This window comes from Leptonychotes weddellii, chromosome 9, assembly GCF_054177405.1.
Source record: "Leptonychotes weddellii isolate Sample4059 chromosome 9, ASM5417740v2, whole genome shotgun sequence".
In the NCBI taxonomy this organism is placed as follows: Eukaryota; Metazoa; Chordata; class Mammalia; order Carnivora; family Phocidae; genus Leptonychotes; species Leptonychotes weddellii.
This window is the reverse complement of record NC_138377.1, coordinates 30,799,159-30,818,816: the sequence shown is the minus strand read 5'-3', so window position 1 is coordinate 30,818,816 and position 19,658 is coordinate 30,799,159. Positions and strand designations below refer to the sequence as shown.

At 37.5% G+C, this 19,658-nt stretch overlaps 1 protein-coding gene across 1 annotated transcript; it reads left to right on the top strand.

Moving 5' to 3' along the window:
• The first annotated feature begins 622 nt into the window (after positions 1 to 622).
• CCDC196 (coiled-coil domain containing 196) lies at positions 623 to 13,153 on the top strand. The gene is given in 10 exon segments (XM_006734643.3): positions 623 to 953; positions 1,055 to 1,207; positions 2,497 to 2,593; positions 3,288 to 3,338; positions 4,909 to 4,986; positions 5,188 to 5,271; positions 5,808 to 5,867; positions 6,244 to 6,385; positions 12,398 to 12,456; positions 13,034 to 13,153. Coding segments are annotated over 10 exon segments (894 nt in total). The 5' UTR covers positions 623 to 903.
• The last annotated feature ends 6,505 nt before the right edge of the window (positions 13,154 to 19,658 follow it).

Below are 19,658 nucleotides of genomic sequence, written 5' to 3'. Positions count from 1 at the left end.
AACACTGCCCTAAAACTGTTTTTAAAGGGCATGAAGAAACAAATGTGTAACTCTTTGAGTTATTTTCTGCTCACTAAGTTACAGAGGTGAAGAAAGAAGATCTTAGGGTCTAGGAGAAATGTGGTTCTAGCAAGGAGAGAAAAATGGGGGCAGAATCAGAATCTGGAGGTAAGTGTAGAATTACAGCTTCTCAGGAAAAAGCCTGGCTGTGGAAGGACATACTTGATAGTATGGATTTTTCACAAATTATATTCTCTTGCTATGTGCCCAATATTATTCTTCCTTGCCACTGTAATATATCAAGTTTTAAAGACAGGAATAATGACAATTGGCTCATTACTCAATATTATACCCATTCCTTATATTTGCCAGTTTGGCCTCTATTTTTCAAAAATGTCTCTTAGAGGTTTTCTCTCCTTCTCCTAAGACCCTCAGAAGGTAGATGCTTTGTATTTATCTTTTCCTTATAGAATCTGGCACTGTGCCCTACAGGTAGTAGACATTTCATGTAGGTTAATTGCCATGGAAGATGGTGTTCATGAGTTAATTTTGACCAGCCACCATTTTCTAGGAATTCCATAATATAGATACGTTCTGATTCTATCCCATTCAAAGACTCCAGAATAAAATATTGGGCATTGGTTAAAGCTAAGGAAGAATTGATCAGATGTATCTAATAGTATTTTCATTCATCAAGCTATCATTGATGTTGAAGATACTTAAAAGACCTGTTGATTCTGTGGTCTTAGGGCCATTGTGACTCAAGCTGTAGCTAAAATCAGTCCAATGCAACAGGAGTTTCAAGAACAGCAACAGAAAAATGATGACTTAACTGAATGGAACAAGAAGGCACATACTTCCAAGAAGATCTCTCTATCCTTAGAGTAGAAATTTCCCTTCAAGATGACAAGTGGTTCAAACCCTTCAGGATCTTACTTGCCCTCAAAAACAAGGTGAGTCATGGACAGAAGATGCCAAGTGGTAACTATCCAGAGGGAAAAGGAGGGTCTCTATTATTAACTTAGGCTAAAGGCAAATATTATTTTTCCCACAGATGTTCCAAAATAGATGACAACTACTTGAAGGAATTGAATGAGGACTTAAATCTAAGGAAGCAGGAACTGCTAGAGATGCTAAAACCTCTTGAAGATAAGAACAATCTCTTATTCCAGAAGTTGATGTCTAACTTAGAGGAAAAGCAAAGAAGGTAAAGGCTCTCTACTCAGGGTTTCCTAGAGGGGAAAAGGCTGGAGAACTTTAATCCAGAGGATTAACAATGATTATTTACATTTTTAAAAAGATTTAGACATTTAGCTATAATAGATAAAGAATTTGTAACCACAAAATCAGTGGCAAGTAATCCTTTGTTTTATTTTAGTAAAATTAAAAATGATTCAGCCCTCATATCAAGGGGCTACAGTTACTACTCTTCTTCCTTAAGATGCCCACCTAAGAAACAGAAAAGAGCCTTTAGTATCTCAGTCTATCATGGTTACACTGATAGCTCCTTATTCATTTTTGTGGAATCACTTTAGGATAGATGACTCTCTTCTTCTCATGCCAAGCAGTGAAATAGAAAAAATCTTCTGGGCCTAGGAGTCCTCTGGATTTAGGGTCTGGCTTCTCTAAATATACTAGGCAGATAAAATCTCAACTCTTATCTAGGTCATTCACTGTTCTTGAGACCCACCAACTCTGTTTCGTTTCTAGTCTCAGATAATCTCACCTTAATGGGTCTACCTTCATTCTCTACCCTTACTGTAACCATCTCAGGGAGCTCAGACTTTTGGAGAACAAAAGCCAGGCAAAAAGTTGTGGTCAAGCACCAGCTGCTTACAATGCAGAAACAAACTTCTCTTAGGGTAAGAGAACACAAAGTTTGCTTCTCTGCTTATAATTAAGGAGGAAAAAGTATAATAAACATAAACTTAAGTTAATGCCTTTAAAGAATAAAGTAAGTCTTTTACTTACTTGGTATTGATTCAGATTTTATTAGAAACTTCTTAATGCCTTGGATTGTATGTTGGGAACTACCATAAGGATATAAGGGGTTTCCCCAACTAACTCAAATGTCTTTTTTTAAAAAGAAGCAATATAAACAGAGATGAGGTAGGGCATAATTCTGGGATTTATGCTGAAGACAACAGATTCTTTGACCTCCTTCTTCACAGGGGCAAAATCATCCTTTCTACTTCAAAAGCCATACACCAAAACATTTTTCTGAAAGGGTGAAGAAGAGCCTCACTGGCTGCCAGAGACTAAGTTTTGAGCATTATTGAACACAAAATTCATTATAAAGGACATAGCTGAGGCAAATGTTGATTGGGGATGAAATCATCCTATAGAGAACTTCTATGTCCAGAAGGAATTCTAAAACTCCTGTGATTTTAGCACCCATCTCATTCCCATGGTAGTGTACTTTCTGACTGCTTACAGAATAGTAATATTACTCTTTAGGAAGTATTATGTTTTGTGATGTCTTTCTCTTCCTTCCAGTTTGCAGATCATGAGGCAGATCATGGCAGGGAAGGGGAATGAAGAATCCTCAGTCATGGAGCTCATTAAGGAAGCAGAAGAGATGAAGCAGAATCTGGTAAGAGGTTGGTGGACACTCCAAGGAATGGCCTCCTGTACAAGGCTCAATTCAATTGCTATCATCAAATGTGGAAGGAAAGACAGAGAGCTCATCTCTAGCATCTAAGGCTCCAATACTCATATTTCCTTGATCTAGAAAGGAATCAGATGAAATGTTGGGCAGGCTCAGAACTAACTAGCAAAAATTCTATTTCTTTGACTTTTAAAAACTTTTCATCTAGGGGTTAGTAATACAAGCATATTAACCCTTCATATTTCATAAAGAATAGACAATACCAAAGTAAAATAAAAGAAATAGTTTGCTCTGGGAGACTCATAAGATTTCTAAAAACCAACAAGGTAAAGGATCTTAAAAATTAGAAATTAGTGGTCTGCACCCCAGAGAAATTGCAGTATGATCAGAATATCTTAAGTGTTGTGTGAAGAACTCATTTCTCTTGATATCATATTACAATTACCATAATTAAAGTTATTATTCAAAATTGTTATTATTTTTGTACTATCATCATCATCAAACTCATCTCTCATGTTCCTGGATTTTGGGCTAGACTTATTTGTTGCCTTCCTCTATGGTTTGCTATATACCTGCATCCCCACCCTTTTCCCCTCATTACTTAATAATTTCTTCCAACTTCACTTTAATGACTGGACAAACACGTTTCTGTTTGTTTGGTTTTTTCCCTCTCCAACAGGAAAGGAAAAACAAGATGCTTCGGAAGGAAATGGAGATGCTATGGAACAAGGTGTGCCTCTAAGGATCTCTTGATAGTATTATCTTACAGACCCTAATGAAAAGAAAACAATCAAATCATGTCACTTTCCTTATGGAAACCATTTATAGCTGCTCCTTATTGTGGCAAAATATGGCTGTTGCCTACCTCTCTCCTCTCAAAGAAGTCCTCTCCTTACTTTCTGTGCAACCACCACACTGGCCTCCTTGTGGATTCTCAAACATGCCAAGACCTTTCCCATCTCAAGGCTTTTGCTCTTGTTTTATCCCTGGCCTGTAATACTATTTTCTTTTGGTTGGCTCATTCTCATCCTTCAGGTGTCTGCTTAAATGTCACCTCCTCAGGGAGGCCCTCCTTGTTTACTCCATCTAAAATAGGGCACCCCTCTCTTACTTTCTATTATAGAACCCTGTTCATATCCTCCATAGCACTCTTTATAATTAAGCTTATTATTTTTACTTTTTTATTATTATTATTTTACTTGTTTCTTGTCTCCCTGACCCCCTCTGGAATACAACCTCCTCCAGTTTCTTGATTGCTTTGTTCATCTCTGAATCCCTAGCATGTAGCACAATGCTTGGAACATAGTAGACAATCAATAAATGTAAGTTGAAAGAATGAATGTATGAATATATAATTCTAATTCTCCTATGATTTTGCAACGATTACTTCATTGTTTAAAACACAATAATAGGGCCTTTTGCTGGGAAACCATGTGGGGGTGGAAATTCCTTTGTGGACTAAGTCCTTGAGATCCATGTGCTTTTTCACAGACTATAAAACTAGAAGAACAGATTGTGTCTTGCGATATAAACAGTGTGTGGTGTGATCTCTGATTGTTTTTTTCATCTGACCTTTCCACAAATAATCAGGATAGCTTCAAGCCCTGCATCTTGACCTGAGATCTAGTCCTACTTCTCAGAGGTAGCTACAAATCAGTTCTATGAATTGTCAGTTTTAGTTCTTGAGGTTTTGAGTCCTTGTGATAAGAAATGTGCCAGCACAAATCCTCTATCAAAATCCAGCTTCTCCAAAGCTCCCAAAGGATTTTTTATAAGCGATGTCCACATTTATTAGCGATGTCCACATTTATTAGCTAGTGACTGGCTTTCCCTACTCATAATTTTAGACAGTGAGAAATGGAAAGAGAACGGTATGCCCAGTGGTTAAGAACATAGGCTTCAGAGTCTACAAGATCTCGTTCAAATTCTTCTAAACAAATGACTTAGCCTCTCCAAATCTCTTTTCTCATTTATGAAATGGAAATAAAAATAGTCCTATGAGGGTTAATTGAGAAAGTTTATAATGCAGTAAAGTATTGTAAATAAGTAATGTGTAAGTAGCTTACAGTAGTGATGGCATATAATAAGTGTACGTTAATAGGTTTTATTATTATAAGGTATACTCAAGACCAAATGGAAGGGCTTGTTCCATTCTGAACCCCATTTGGTAGTACACTTTTCATGTTGAACCCTGACAGGTTGCTGACTGGCAGAAACCAAAAGCTTTGACTTATGTTGGTTTTCCACTTCCCTCATTAATTCCCACTAATTTAAAGCTTTGCCAAAATGTCTCTCTACAGACATTCGACACAGAAGAACTTGGTGGTCAACAAAAAGCACCGCAGATAAAAAACAAAGCAGACTTGCAGGACGGGAAGGCAAGTGGACTATAGAGCACTTAGAATTTCAAGTTGTTGATGCCACATTGCTGGAAACAGCCTGTTGACAATCAGGGCTAATTTGGGTAGGCAGATAGTTAGGATTTGGGCCTTTAGGTTATGTTGGATTTACTGACCGCTGAGACATTGCATTTCTTTTCTGGGACCTTCTATTCCTTTAGCTCTCTTCTTTTATCCCAGGTTCCCAAAACCCCCTCATCACCTAGGAAGACCAAAAATGAACTGGAGACATCATGTGCAGAGAAAGTGAAGGAGAAAAGGAAGGTAGTGTGATCTTTCTGAATGGTAGTAGCTTTTAGAGCTGATAGATTAAAATTTTTAATGTAGCAGTAATCTGTCTAAATTACAGTGTGCTTCTGAGCTGATACAAATTTTATAGGAAATCTGGTTCCCTTGGGATATTATATTTGAGTTAGAGTGACACTGCAAATTTCTGGGAAATCACGTTAGTGGGGGCAAAGTAGGAGAAACTATACCAACAATGACAACTCAACAGTAACTATGTGATGTCAAAATAATAGCTAATTTGTTTTTGAACATTTATTTGAAAGTATTACGCTTGTATCTAATCTTCCTACAACAAACTTTTTCAGAGAAAATGCTTCTATTAATTTAGCCTTTAGTATTTGGAGCGATGGATTATACAGGTGAGGCCCTACTAAAAAGACTAAAGAGTTGAAACCAGTTTATTAGTGAATCTATGACACTGTGCTTTTGCTATAAAGTCTTTGCAGGATATTGAGAACACTGATTTCTGATCTCAATTTACTTTGACACCCAGAGGCTCTTTCTTCCACCAGGAAAAGCAACAGAGGAAAATGGAATGGGTCAGGTACCAGGAACAAGCCAACATCCTTCAGGTACTAAGATCTTCCAAAGTTGAACATGGGATGCAGTTTCATTCAGACAATGTAAAGTTTTTTAGTTTTGTAATATTCATCCCAATTCCCTCATCTGGATTACCAATTATTCTGCTAAAAGAAAATGTTTCATGGGGAGATAGCTGCAGAGACCTGTCTCCAGCTTCACATTGAATAACTTAAATACATTTTCTCCCCTATAGTCTTGGTTTTGTTCTGTTTGAAATGGGGGGGGGGCGGGGAATCACAAATACTTTCTGCCCAGCTTTAAAGACTGAATGGGATGATTTTAAACTTCTGAGTAAAAAGGATCAGGTTACAAGTGCTTTAGAGAAGCCTGTACTGTATGAGTAGTTATGAAAATGTTGTCTTGTAGAATGACTTTAATGGCAAAGTGATTGAGCTGAGAATTGAAGCCTTGAAGAACTACCAGAAGGCCAATGACCTGAAATTATCCCTGTACTTACAGCAGAATTTGGAACCAAAGCAAGCATATTTTAATCTTCCTGGGTCCTGAGGTAGGTGGAGTATCATAGGTACACAGTTTGAGGTTTTATTTTATTTTACAGTGAAAATTCCATTACTTATGAGGTGATCAACACAATGCCTGGCACACCATAAGTTACATGTTAGTAGTGATCTAATAAATTTTATCACTATCATTATTATTACTCAGAAGCTCTTGTAAAATAAGGATTCCTCTGGAGGAAATGAAATTTTCTTTTGTAAAGACTAAGTTACATATTATGTATTTAGTATACATAGTTGGTACAAAGTTGACCCCTGAAAAAATACTAGTTTCCTCCCCACTTGCACCCCTTTCCTAGGAATTATTGTGGTTTGATCTCATGAATCTTGTTGGAATACACTCTGCTACTTCAGAACAGAAAGCCAAAGAGATAGACTTCTGACAATGGTTGTGAGTTTCACCAATCCAGATATTCCTCTGAGATTTTCAGCATTTGCCCCCAAAGAATTTATGGCATCATTAGAGGAAATTGTATAGTTTACCATAAAAAAATAAAGGAATGGCTTCTGAGGGGCAGAAGAAAGAGTTCTTAAATTTTCAGGGATCTATGAATCTGAAATCTATATTTTAAAGAAAACACATTCAATGAGAAATCATGGTTAGGGGATGACAATATTTTATCAGTAACAGTATCAGTATGTATATCTCTCATTTCTTTTTTTTTAGATTTTATTTTAATTTATTCATTTGAGAGAGAGAGCTCCAGAGCTTGAGAGAGCAAGAATAGAGAGGAGGGGGAGAAGCAGATTCCCTGCTGAGCAGGGAGCACAATGCAGGGCTCCATCCCAGAATCCTGGGATCATGACCTGAGCCGAAGGCAGACGCTTAATCAACTGAGCCACCCAGGTGCCCCTGTATATCTCTAATTTCTTCCCAATCTTATTCCATAAAGGGCTTGAACAGCAGATAAAATCACACACAGCACATAAGATTAAATAAATAGATGAGTAAATCAAGCCAAAGGAAAAATAAGTTGAAGCCAGGTAAATACATGAAAATGTATAATGAAAGTACTATATAGTTGGTAGAAGCAGGCTTCAAACTTGGTTCTGGATTTCCCAGAAAAAGAAACATAGATTTACGGTGTCCACAAAATAATAATAAATCAATTGCTCAAGAATATAGCTTTTACTAGTACTGAGACCAGAGAGAAATTTCTCCTCCATGGAGACAGGACATTCTATATGTGTTATAGTAGCTAATGTTCTCAATAATATTTCTAAAATGAATTCAGAATCTAAATTTTCTAGGTTGTTTCTTATCTTTTTGTTGGCACAATCTAATAAAAAAATATTAATTTGAAATTTTTAAAAAGCAATGGGTCAGTTCAAGATGATTTGGTCCAGGTACATAGCACTGTCAGTCTAACTTGATTCATATATAAAATTTACAAAATCTAGAAGGCTGGATCGACCATCCATCCTTTAGCCAGTGTTCTACTTATATTTTTTCTTTTTTTTTTTTAAGATTTTATTTTTAAGTAATCTCTACACTCATTGTGGGGCTTGAACTTACGACCCCAAGATCAAGAGTCACATGCTCTATAGACTGAGCCAGCCAGGCAGCCCCCCCGCCCACACACTTATATTTTTTCTTTTAACTGTTGTTTTGATTTGAATTGGACAGCAGAAAGCTTGAGATTTTCTTCTCAAGCAAGAACCTAGAATACAATCAGAAGCAATAATAAGTCATTAAGGAATAAATTAAAAAGCTGGAGGAGAGGAGGGTACAAGGAGGACAGATCCTTGTTTTACTTTGTTTAAAATTAGCTGAAGGTCATCTCAAGGGATCTTAGAGTAAGGAGTTAAAAATCTTTTAGCTCCAGATTCAAATCAAGCCAAGATTAGTAAATAGTGAAGGGTTCCATTCGATTCAGTCACCTTAGGGGATTTCTTTTTTCCTAGTACACTGGATCTTTGAAATTTGGACTAGGACAACCCACACATCAGTACTCTCTTTTCTCTTCTCTCCTCTTATGCTCTGGAGAGTTAAGTGATAGGGCACTAAATTTCAAGTTACCACCAATGCAAGTAGCCGCAGGCATGTGTGACCCACGGTCCCGTGCTTTATTGATTGTGCATTCACTGAACACTGATTACAGGCCAGTTTCATTTTCTAACACACACATATACAAAATCTTTGGGTTTGTTTGCGCCTAAGTGGATCTGAGTCCTAGATTTTGGTTATCTTGACCTATTTGTTTGATTATTGAAAAGAAAACAAAAGAAGCATTAGTTTTCTTCATAGAGGAATTTTTAAAGTAATTATGTTAAGATACCATTACCAACAGTGATATGATAGGGAGGCGGTTTAGTGGTGCTCATGTTTCCCAATTTCTGTGTCACTTGGTCTGTTGTTTTCAATATATTCTGTTTAGATTGACTTCTTTAATTTCTTAAATCCTTCCCTGGAAAATAAAATTAATATTACTGTTTTCAATGAAAAACCAATATAGCTTTCCATAATCGAAAGTAAACTTAATAAGGATACTGAAAAACAAAATTTTAATGTTCTAACCAGATGCTAAAACCTGAGGTCTGTTTTATCTTTATTAGGAGGTGAGATTAGCAAGATGTAGAGAGTTTTAAAGAAAACCAGCAACAAACTGAAACTTTCTCCTTGAGGCCATCAAATTTGAAGAATTGGAGAGGGAGTAATTGTTTCACTGTGATTTATAGTGTTTAATGCTGTGTTCTAGCACCTCCTAAATTTATCTCGGTTGCCACTCAAAATCATCTTGCCATCAAATTTTTTGAAACAGTATTTTAATGGCAAAAGCACTGCATTTAGAGTCAGGTATATGAGTTGCAGGCCTTATTCTGAAGCTAAACAGTTAAATAACCTGGGCAAGTCATTTAGTTTCAGTTTTTTTCTTTGCCTAAAACAAAACATACTATAGAGCATGTTGAAAGCATGTGGTTTTGTGTAATGCTCACGATGACTCTGTGGAGTAGGTATCATAAAACAAGAAACTAGTTCAGAGAAGCCAGGCTTCTGATTCTGTATCTAAAGCTCACCTTCTAGAATGTGCAGAAAATGGCAGTGTTGAAGTATGGGATGTCTCATGACTCTTCCACCTCTAAAGGCTATGATTTAAATCCAAACTTATCCTTGTTTAATGTATAATACTCCCAATGAAGACTCATACTCCCTACGGGTAATTTGGTCAGTAATAAAACAGTTCAAAATGGGTTGACAGTTTGTAATTCTACATTTATCCCAGTAGGTGGCACCAATCACATCCAGGCTTCTAGTCTACAAATAGTGGTAATTCAGGAACCCTGATATACTGTGGGAGAGATTGGTCTTCTATTACCCTTAGGACAAAATGTGCTACATTTATATATCAAATGAAAAAAATTATTGATGTTTTCTGCCATGATCTGTTGCACTGAGGTGTATTACTGGAAGCCTTGGTTAGACCTTACTAAACTCAGTATTCTGCTGTACAATCCTTACCTGTTATTCTACTCCTTGAACTACAGTTCCCTCCATTCCAAAAACCTCCACTGTCCACTTCCTTCACAATCCCTAATACTGTTTCTTTCCACCACAGATAAATCAGGTAATCGGGACACTGAATTATAAAATGAGTTGAACAATTATACAAGGTGGTGATTTTTTGAAGTTTAAGTACTTAATAATGTTCCTAGATACGGTTCATTTTCCTCCAGTCTCAAAAGAATTGAATTTCCCAAACCTGTCTTAAAGGGTGAAATGTAGTTTTGGACATACCTCCCCGCAAATCCGGGTACAGGTCCTTCTGTTCTGCACATTTCCAAGTAAAGGAAAGGTTTCTCCCACTGCTCTTTGCCAAGAATCCTTCCTCCCGTATCACCTGTCGGGTGTGCTGGTTGGCTGTGTTGCAGTAGTGTGAACTATTTGATTGGCAAAACACAATCCTGGGTTAATATTAGTTTGTTACACTTTAAGCAATCCCTACTTGCAAATTCTCTTGAGCCCCTGGTTATAGCATTACCATTGTCAGTCTAATCTGTTTGGCATACTGCCTCACCTAGTCTTATAGAAGAGAAAAACATTTTACACCGAGTGTGTGCCTTCTGGGGACGGGTCACATTTGAAGGTGTAAATTTACAGTGTAAAATTACAATTTGACCCAGGCTGTGTAACAGCCCTTCCCTGGCTTCTGTAGGGTCAAGAGAACAGTTCGTGGCCTTTGGCATCCACCTATCTTAAAGAGTACAGGCAAGAAGTCATCTTTAAATTCAGCTGAATTTCCCATCATGCCTGCTGGTAGTTTAAAGAAGAAGTTTATCTTCGGTAATAATGTAACTGACGATAAGACATTTGATTCTGACACTTCGTTTTTCTCCTCCCCTCCCCCTCCCCCCACCAAACTCATCCTCTTGGCATTTTTTTGAGCTCTTTTGAGAAGAAGCTGAAGGTTGGATGTGATTATTTTGCTACACTTATAAATTCAGATGAAAGCCCAGTGAGGTGGGAAATGAATATTCTTGAGACCTTATTTATTCTCTAACTACCTCCTTTCCCAAAGCAAGTCATTCTTCCTGGCTTTAACCTTTACTTCACTTTAGTATGACTCTTCCTGATGGCTGGAATATACTTCAGTAGGTGCTGCTGAAAGGAAAATAGTAGTGTTAAGTTAAAAGGCTGAAAGGCAGGGGTGGAAACCCACAGTTAACTTGAATCTGGGTCCTTGATAAATAGTAATGCTCTCAAATACAGGCTTTTTAAAGCTTTGAGGCAACCTGAACTTTTTGAATGTCAAAATTAGGTTTATGGTTTGTAGTGCTATGTAATAGTTACTATAGTAAGTTAATTTCTAAACTAAGTAGTTTTTTTACTTCCTATAAAACCCCACAGAGGGATGTCTGGGTGGCTCAGATGGTTAAGCGTCTGTCTTCGGCTCAGGTCATGATCCCAGGGTCCTGGGATCAAGCCCCGCATTGGGCTCCCTGCTCCGCGGGGAGCCTGCTTCTCCCTCTGCCTGCCACTCCCCATGCTTGTGCTCTCTCTGAGACAAATAAGTAAAATCTTTAGAAAAAAAAATAATAAAACCCCACAGAAGCCCAGGGGGAGAATAAAATTCTTCTTTCCTAAATATAAATTCTGAAGGTTGAAAAAAATAAACTGTACCTTTATTAATATTATGATTATTTCAATGAGTGACAATAGCTTCCAAAGTTTTTTGTATTACACGCTTAGGAAATTTGGCAGGATTGTTAGGATTGGGTTGTCATATTTAGCAAATAGAAAGAGGATGCTCAGTTAAATTTGAATTGCAGATAGTTAACTTTTTAGTATAAGTATGTCTTAAACATTTCATGGGACATACTTATACAAAAAATTATTTGGTTTTTATTGAAATCTAAATTTAACTGGGTATCCTGGCAATCCTGACCTAGGACAAACTCCCTACAGAGCCTGTTTTGCACCCTCCAATTCTTCCTTTTTCCCCCTTTTTATTGGCTCCCTTCTCCTTCTCTATCTCAGCCTATGCCTGTCATTCTCTCTGCCTCCTCTTTTTTGTCCCCACACCCACCTTTATCTTTTTTTTTTTTTTTTTTTTGTTCTCCACTATCCACAGTTGGCCATTTTTATGGAATATGTATCTGGGTTATCTGAGGATATATATATATATATATATATATGATTTATCATCCCATTTCTTCATTTAAAAGTTGTATTAAAAGTACAGTTTGTAGGTTCTCAAAGAAAATTGTTTCTACTTGCACATAATCCTCAAATGATTTTCTTCTGCCTGCGAGACATGAGCCCTTAGCCGAAAAAGGTTTGCCATTCCAACTTTAAAAATACTGCTTGAAGTTATCTTCTAAAACAACAGTTAGAAAATCCACATTAATGCTAATACCAGAGTCATTCCTACAGTGATGCAAGGATATGGTATGCAATGTGTGATGAATGTTAGTAGCTTTGCAACTCAAAATTAAACCAGGTTTTGTTTTGTTTTGTTTTTTCCCTCAAAGAAAGCTCCCATTTTCCTAATGTTTCCCACCAGGTACTATAAGTACTACAACTACAGGCGGAACAACTACCAGCAAAAATGAATCTAATGTGGTAAGAATTACTTTCATTTTCAAAATTATTTTAAAGGCTTGCATAGGTAGTGGGTATAGATTTTTGGAATTTTTAAATTTATTTAAAGATTTATTTATTTCAGAGAAAGGCGGGGAAGGGCAGAAGGAGAGGGAGAGAGAGAGAATCCTAAACAGACTCCTCACTGAGTGTGGAACCCTACATGGGGCTAGATCCCATGACCTGAGATCATGACCTGATCCAAAATCAAAAGTCAGCTGCTCAACTAACTGAGCCACCCAGGTGCCCCTGGATTTATTTTACTTTATTTATTTATTTGAGAAAGAGAGAGAGAGAGCATGAGCAGGGGGGAGAGGCAGAGGGAGAGGGAGAAACAGGCTTCCCACTGAGCAAGGAGCCCAATTCGGGACTCCATCTCAGGACCCTGGGATCATGACCTGAGCCAAAGGCAGATGCTTTTGACTGAGCCGCCCAGGCACCTCTGGAATTTATTTTTTAATACATTCTAATTTAATATTTTTAGGGGATTTGCAGAGTGAGTGCCAGGGCACTTGATGTTTTAGCTGTTTTTTGTTTTTTTTCCTCCTCTATGTTGTAGAGAATTCTTGAATCAAAGACCTACGCAGAACAACAAGGAACTAAAGGAAGTCACTTTGATGATGTAGGAGGGATGCTCTTGTTTCTGAGGTCACTGCCAGATGAAGCTCTGAAGGATTAGAAGGCTTTCACTCCATTTGCTTTGGCCAGATTTAAAGTCTAGGCACAGCCATTTGTGTTAATTAAAATCTCTCAAACCTTTGCTTTAGTGCTGTTTACCATGTCCCCACCAAATTGGGTTTAAATGCAGGTTAGATGCTTGACCTTAAGTATGTCAGGAATTTCATCATTTAGGGATTGGAAAACAGTCTCTGATTATTTTGATAGCTCTTGATTTTGAAATGACTAGATTCAAACCACATTGTATATTGTTAACAAGTCCATAAAAGGCTGTTCCCCTCCACCTTTGAAATGTTTCATTCTGGGCAGATCCATCACTAGCATATAAGCAAAAGTAGGTACAAAATAAGGAAAATTATAAGCTATACAGTTCTCTTACTCTCTCACCTACCTTGTCCACCTGCCCTGATGATTCTGTCTCCTACTTATCTTTTCCTTGAATACCTTCTACCTTCCTATCTTCAACCTACAACTGTTTTAGTTCAGGCCATCTTTCCTGCCTAGATTACCACAGCCTCTTAACTGGTTTTCCCACTTCTAGTCCCTCTAACCCTACCTTCCACACCACCTAAAGAGGTGCTTTTCTAAAAGAGAAATGAGATCATGTCTCTTTCCTCCTGGTTTTCCATTGACTTTAGTATAAAGTCCAAACTCCTTCACAGACCATAATGATCTGCCTCCTGCCTATGTCCCCAGTCTCCTCTTTCACTGTATCTCCCTTTGCTCAGGTATACGACATTGAGCTCAACAGACCTATTTACAATTCCGCTGATGTACCATGAGGTCTATTATCTCCATGCCTCTGCACAAAGTTGATTCTTCTCTCCTTGTCTGTGCATTATCATTTGTCCTTAGGGCTGAGTTTGGTGCCCTTCTCCTATCCCAGTGATTTTCAATCCTAATTCTTATACTAGAATCTCTTTGGGAGTTTTTGAAAGTACCAATTCACTGGGCCCCTCCCTTAGATCATTTAAATCAAGATCTCTTAGGGATAGGGCAAGAGCGTCTGTATTTTTTAAAAGCTCCTCCAGAAATTCTTATGCACAGCCAGGTTTGAGAATCACTGTTCCAGGCTGTCTTGGCTTTATCATAACACTTAATGAATTATATTGCAATTTCTTATTTGTTTACCCAATTATCTCCCTCACCAGATTGTGAACTCTTTGAGGCCCAGGACTATGTCTTACTCATCTTTTCATTTTGACTACCTAACAGCACCTGGGGTTAGATAGAGGCTCAGATATTGCATAAGGCCTCAGCCAGGTTAATAGCAAAGTCCCAGGGTCTCTTGATACCTTGTCTTGTGTCAGTTTGGATCATCCTGTAGTTCCTGAGTTCTCCAGATCTTTTCTTTGCTCTAAGTTGTCATTAATTTCCTATATCATGTCAATACAGGGAAAGTTGATTTGTTACAAAACATTTCCGAGTCTGTAGGAACTCCTTGTATGTTCTGGTAATGAGCAAAGTAAGACAACCAATTAAAAATTTTCTTTCCCCCAAGGTTAATTTAAATCTGTAAAGATGTATTTTAAAATGTAATTTTGGACTTGAAAAGGTTTACATGAAATCACAGAATTTGGGTATTAGAAGGAACTTTAAATAAGTATGAATTTCTTTCATTTTACAGAAGGGAAACTGGAGTTCAGATATGTTGAAAGAGTGTCCAGAGTCCCACAGTTAATTGGGGATGTTAACAGTTTAGGCTGATTACCAGAGCCTAGGTATTCTTACTACCAGTTCATATTCCAATCTAATTCATATCTTTCCTTTCTGGGCCACAAGAATAACAGGTTTGGCAGCCCTGAAATTATTAGTTTCATGTTCTCCCAACTGAATTAGCTGAGTATGTAATCCATGTTCTGTTTCAAGAAAGCCACCTCTGTACTTACTCAGTCCTTGTACGCTTCAGCAGTCCTGAGAGACTTTTCAAGTCATTTGAATTAGACAGAGCAATGAGAGCTAAAGTCAAGAATATAAAATCTCACTGTACACTCACTACTTAAATAAGTCATTTAATTTCAGGGCCTTAGATTCCCAATTTTAAAACTGGATTGAGAGAGCACCATTCAAATGTTTTAAAATCATATGTGTGTGTTTTGTTTGTTTGGCATTCAATAGGTTTAGTATGTGACCTTTCCCCCCTATTTCTTCATTAAGTAAGACATGAAATAAACTAGCTGCTAGGAGAGATTTGTAACTTCTTAGAAAAAGAATCATTTGCTATTTCCAAAGTATTGAAATTGTATGTTTACTGTCAGTCAGGCTTATCATCTTTCCCTCCAATGCTCCACATCTTTCAGTTTCTTCAAAACACAAAATGGAAATATTGTAGCCTTTTATCTTACTTTATCTGTAAGACTTCACACTGGACTCTGACGTGCCCTTATATAGCAATGCAAAGTTATCATTTGGGTTGGCTGGTTGTGGGTATCTGCGTTTTGATAAATCCAGGATATGGTTCTCAGCTTTGTGGGTACAAATTTATTTGGTCAACTTACCCAACAGATCAGAGACTCATTCTAGCTACTCAAACTCCCAAGACAATCACTGATAAACCAAATTAATTTAAATTACACAGATGGCTATACCTTCCAAGGTGGTTGGAATATGTCTATATGTAGGCCATTCCCATTTCAGAATCAAATTATTAGGGAAGCTGAATTAGCAATAAGAAAGTATTGGTGGAATTGAAACATTATTACAGTTTTATGTACACTCGTAATATTCCAATTATGTTTCTCTGAGAATAAAACCTCTGATCCTTGACTGTACTTGGGAGATACTTTTCAGTTTTAACCTCAACTGAGAAAAACTTTGTCCCATTAGCAATACAATTACAATACAAGCCATAATGTTGGGTAGTACTATTTTTGTAGCTACTCTTATTTATTTTACCTTGACTTCCGAGCTATTCAGGGAATATTTGCTAACATTTCACCTCCAAAAGTTATCTTTTTGCCATGACCACAATTGATTAGTAGTGTCTGTTATACTGCTTTCCTAAATGAAATAAGGCCAACAACAGCCTGATTGATACTTTCATCTTTAGTCTAGAATTGCAATCACCAAAGAGACAAGTGACAATATGCAAGAATATTGCCTTATGCTTTTAGATCCAGGCAGAAAATCCAGCTTCAGTATTTCTTATGTGAACTGTGGCCACTTTAGATGGTGTTTTCTTTATAGGCAGAGGCTTCTGCAATCTGTCCCATGCCAAGGCAAATTTCTAACAGCCCCTCTGGCCCCATGGGAGGAGCCTGCATTGCTCACAATTCAAAGTCCCTATTGCTTCATATGTTCTGTATTTAATCATCAGATATTAGGAAATGTGAAGAGAACAAGGTTCCATGTTGGAAAGGGATACTTGCTCTGCAACAAATCAATCCCACAGCAGGAGATATACAGGCAGATAAATATGAAATGTAATAATCACATGGTAAAATGAGTGGTCCTGAAAAATCCATCATCTCTGCTTCTTTCACATATTCATTTATGCTTCTTAACAACTCAAACCTTTATTTAAGATTCACTTTAAGCTAAACACTGATAAATATTCTTATAAACCATTTTTTCCTCCAATCATTGGTCAACCTAGGACAAAATGAGGTTACTTAGGCTAACAAAATAATTTTCCTTCCTTTTTAAAAATATTTTTCCTTTTGTATATTGCTTTTATAGAGACAAATATATTTTCCTAGGGTAGCTGGACCTTAAGCTATGTTTGATTACGTGGAAACCAATTAATAATAACTTAGGAAAAGGATGATGTTTTCGATTTTTTTAGAAGTTCAAAACTTAAACTCAATCCATGTCAGTTTTCAAACTTGGGAATATCTTTTTTATTAATTTTATTTATTTGAGAGAGAGGGAGTACATACAAGCAGTGGGGAGGGGCAGAGGGACAGGGAGAAGCAGACCCCCGCTGAGCTTGATCCCAGGACCCCGAGATCATGACCTGCGCCGAAGGCAGACACTTAACCGACTGAGCAACCCAGGCACTCTGGGACTATCTTTTCTTGACTTGTGTATACTGAATCCTAAAACCTGAAGGACTTGTAGACAGAGCCCCTTTAAAAAATCAAATAACTTCTAGGCACTTAATGCTACTTTTCTATTTAACAAATCTCACTCTCCTTTTTCTTACCTAATAATTCCTCCCTCTTCTACCAATTACTGTCTTCCTCCCCTATGGTCGACCCTTTCTTTGAATTAACGAAGGAGGAAAACCAGTGCTTTCTTTAGAAATCAAACTTTTTCCCTCCTTGCTTCCTTCTTTTATCAGATGAGCAGACATATAAGTAAGTGGTGATCTTCTGTAAATTGTCATGACACACTGGGAAGTGCTTCTCTATCTTCTGAATATTAACAGAAGACAATGTCAGTGGTATTAAAGGTGTAAATTAGAGCCCTCAGAAAAGAATAAAATCTGTAGTAATGGTGGAGATAGGAGTCTGTAAGAAGAGTTGAAGAACTAACTGCTGATCTATCAAGGTACTACCCTTATATATGATACCTAGATCCATCCTCCCTTGGTCTTAGCCATTTGGTAGGGCTCAGATGATCCTCATGCTCTGGATGAGTACATGACTGAGGCCTAACGAGTCAGGTTAACTTGCCTTAGTAAGTGGGGACATGACCTAGTTCTATGGTTCTCAACATTTTGGTCTCAGGAACCCTTTACACCCTTACAAATTATTGAGGACTCCCAAGAGTCCTTTAGCAAACTTTTTTTTTTTTTTTTTTTAAAGAGAGAGAGTGGTGGGTTGGGGGAGAGGGAAAGGGAGAGAGAGAATCTTAGGCAGGCTCCATGCCCAGTGCAAAGCCTGACACAGGGCTTGATCTCACAACCCTAGATCATGACCTGAGCTGAAATCAAGAGTCAGATGCTTACCCAACTCAGCCACCCAGGCACCTCTAAAACTTTTTTAATATAAAAATATATAAACACACATTCTATTAGCTGTCAGAGTAATGATATCATTATATATAATTTAGCCTCTGGAAAAATTCCACCATATCTAATGAGGAAATGAGAGTGGAAAGACAAATAATGCCTTAGTATTAGTATGAAAATATTTCTGACCTTGAAGACCCTCAAGAAAGGGTCTTGGGGTCTCTAGGTATCCCCAGACAAGCTTGAAAACTACTGATCTAAATTATTGCTTAGAGAAAACAATACCAACTTTGCCACCAGGTAGGGAGAATCAATATGAGAAGTAAGACAACAAAGGAGAAAGCATAGCTGAAAGATTTTGATGACATGGTTTCAGATCCTGAATCTAGCCAACCCTGAAGCTATATACATGTCTGGAATTCATAGCTGCATGAGCCTTTTGGTGTAAGCTAGGATCAGTCACTTGTAACCAAAATGTTCTCATACATCTGGATTTCCAGCTGGGGACCTCAGAGGAAGAGAGCAAGGGTGAGAAAAATACAAAGGACCAGGGCACAAAATTATTCAAGCAGAAATCTGGGCAGCAAAAATATAATATCAAAAGCCCAAGGAAAAGTTAGAATTTATTTTTATAAACATGGCAGACATTGGAAAACATTGTCCTAATTATTCTCAAATAAGTGCCATCAAATTCTGTGGACAACTGTGGTGGCTCAGCTTCATTAAAAGACAACAAAGGCATCAAAACTAACAGCAAAATGTCAATTTCATTAGTAGGAATGTATAAATTTATCTTGCCAGACTTTGAAAAATTCTAATTTCGGAAACTGCTTTTGTGGGGAAAAGCATTAGGCCATTTAGTTCAAATATTAAAAACTTCCCCAGTATTCTCTACTATAGAGCTGTGTTTTCTCTAAGCATGTGTCTACCTGTACCTCTGAAACAAATAATACATTATATGTTTAAAAAAAAAAAAGAAGAAGATAGTAGGAAGGGAAAAATGAAGGGGGGGAAATCGGAGGGGGAGACGAACCATGAGAGACTATGGACTCTAAGAAACAAACTGAGGGTTCTAGAGGTGAGGGGGCGGGGGGATGGGTTAGCCTGGTGATGGGTATTAAAGAGGGCACGTATTGAATGGAGCACTGGGTGTTACACGCAAACAATGAATCATGGAACACTACATCAAAAACTAATGATGTAATGTATGGTGATTAACATAATAAAATTTAAAAAAAAGCATGTATCTAATTTCTAAATCCCAGCTTTTAAAGAAATCTTTGAACCTTTGTCATTGCCTGTACTGGCTTGAATAGTGTCTTCCCCCACTGCTCCCAAATTTCATATTCACTCAGAATCTCAGAATGTTACTTATTTGGAAATAGGGTCTTTGTAGATATAATTTGTTAAACTTGGATCATACTGGATTATAGTGGGCCCTAACTCGAGTGACTGATATCCTTATAAGAAGTGCAAGTGAAAATACATATAGACAAGAAGGCCATGTGGTGATGGAGGCAAAGATTGGAGTGATGCAGCTACAAGCCATGGAATGCTAAGGATTGTCAGTAACCACTAGAAGCTAGAAAGAGGCAGGGAAGAATCCTCTTCA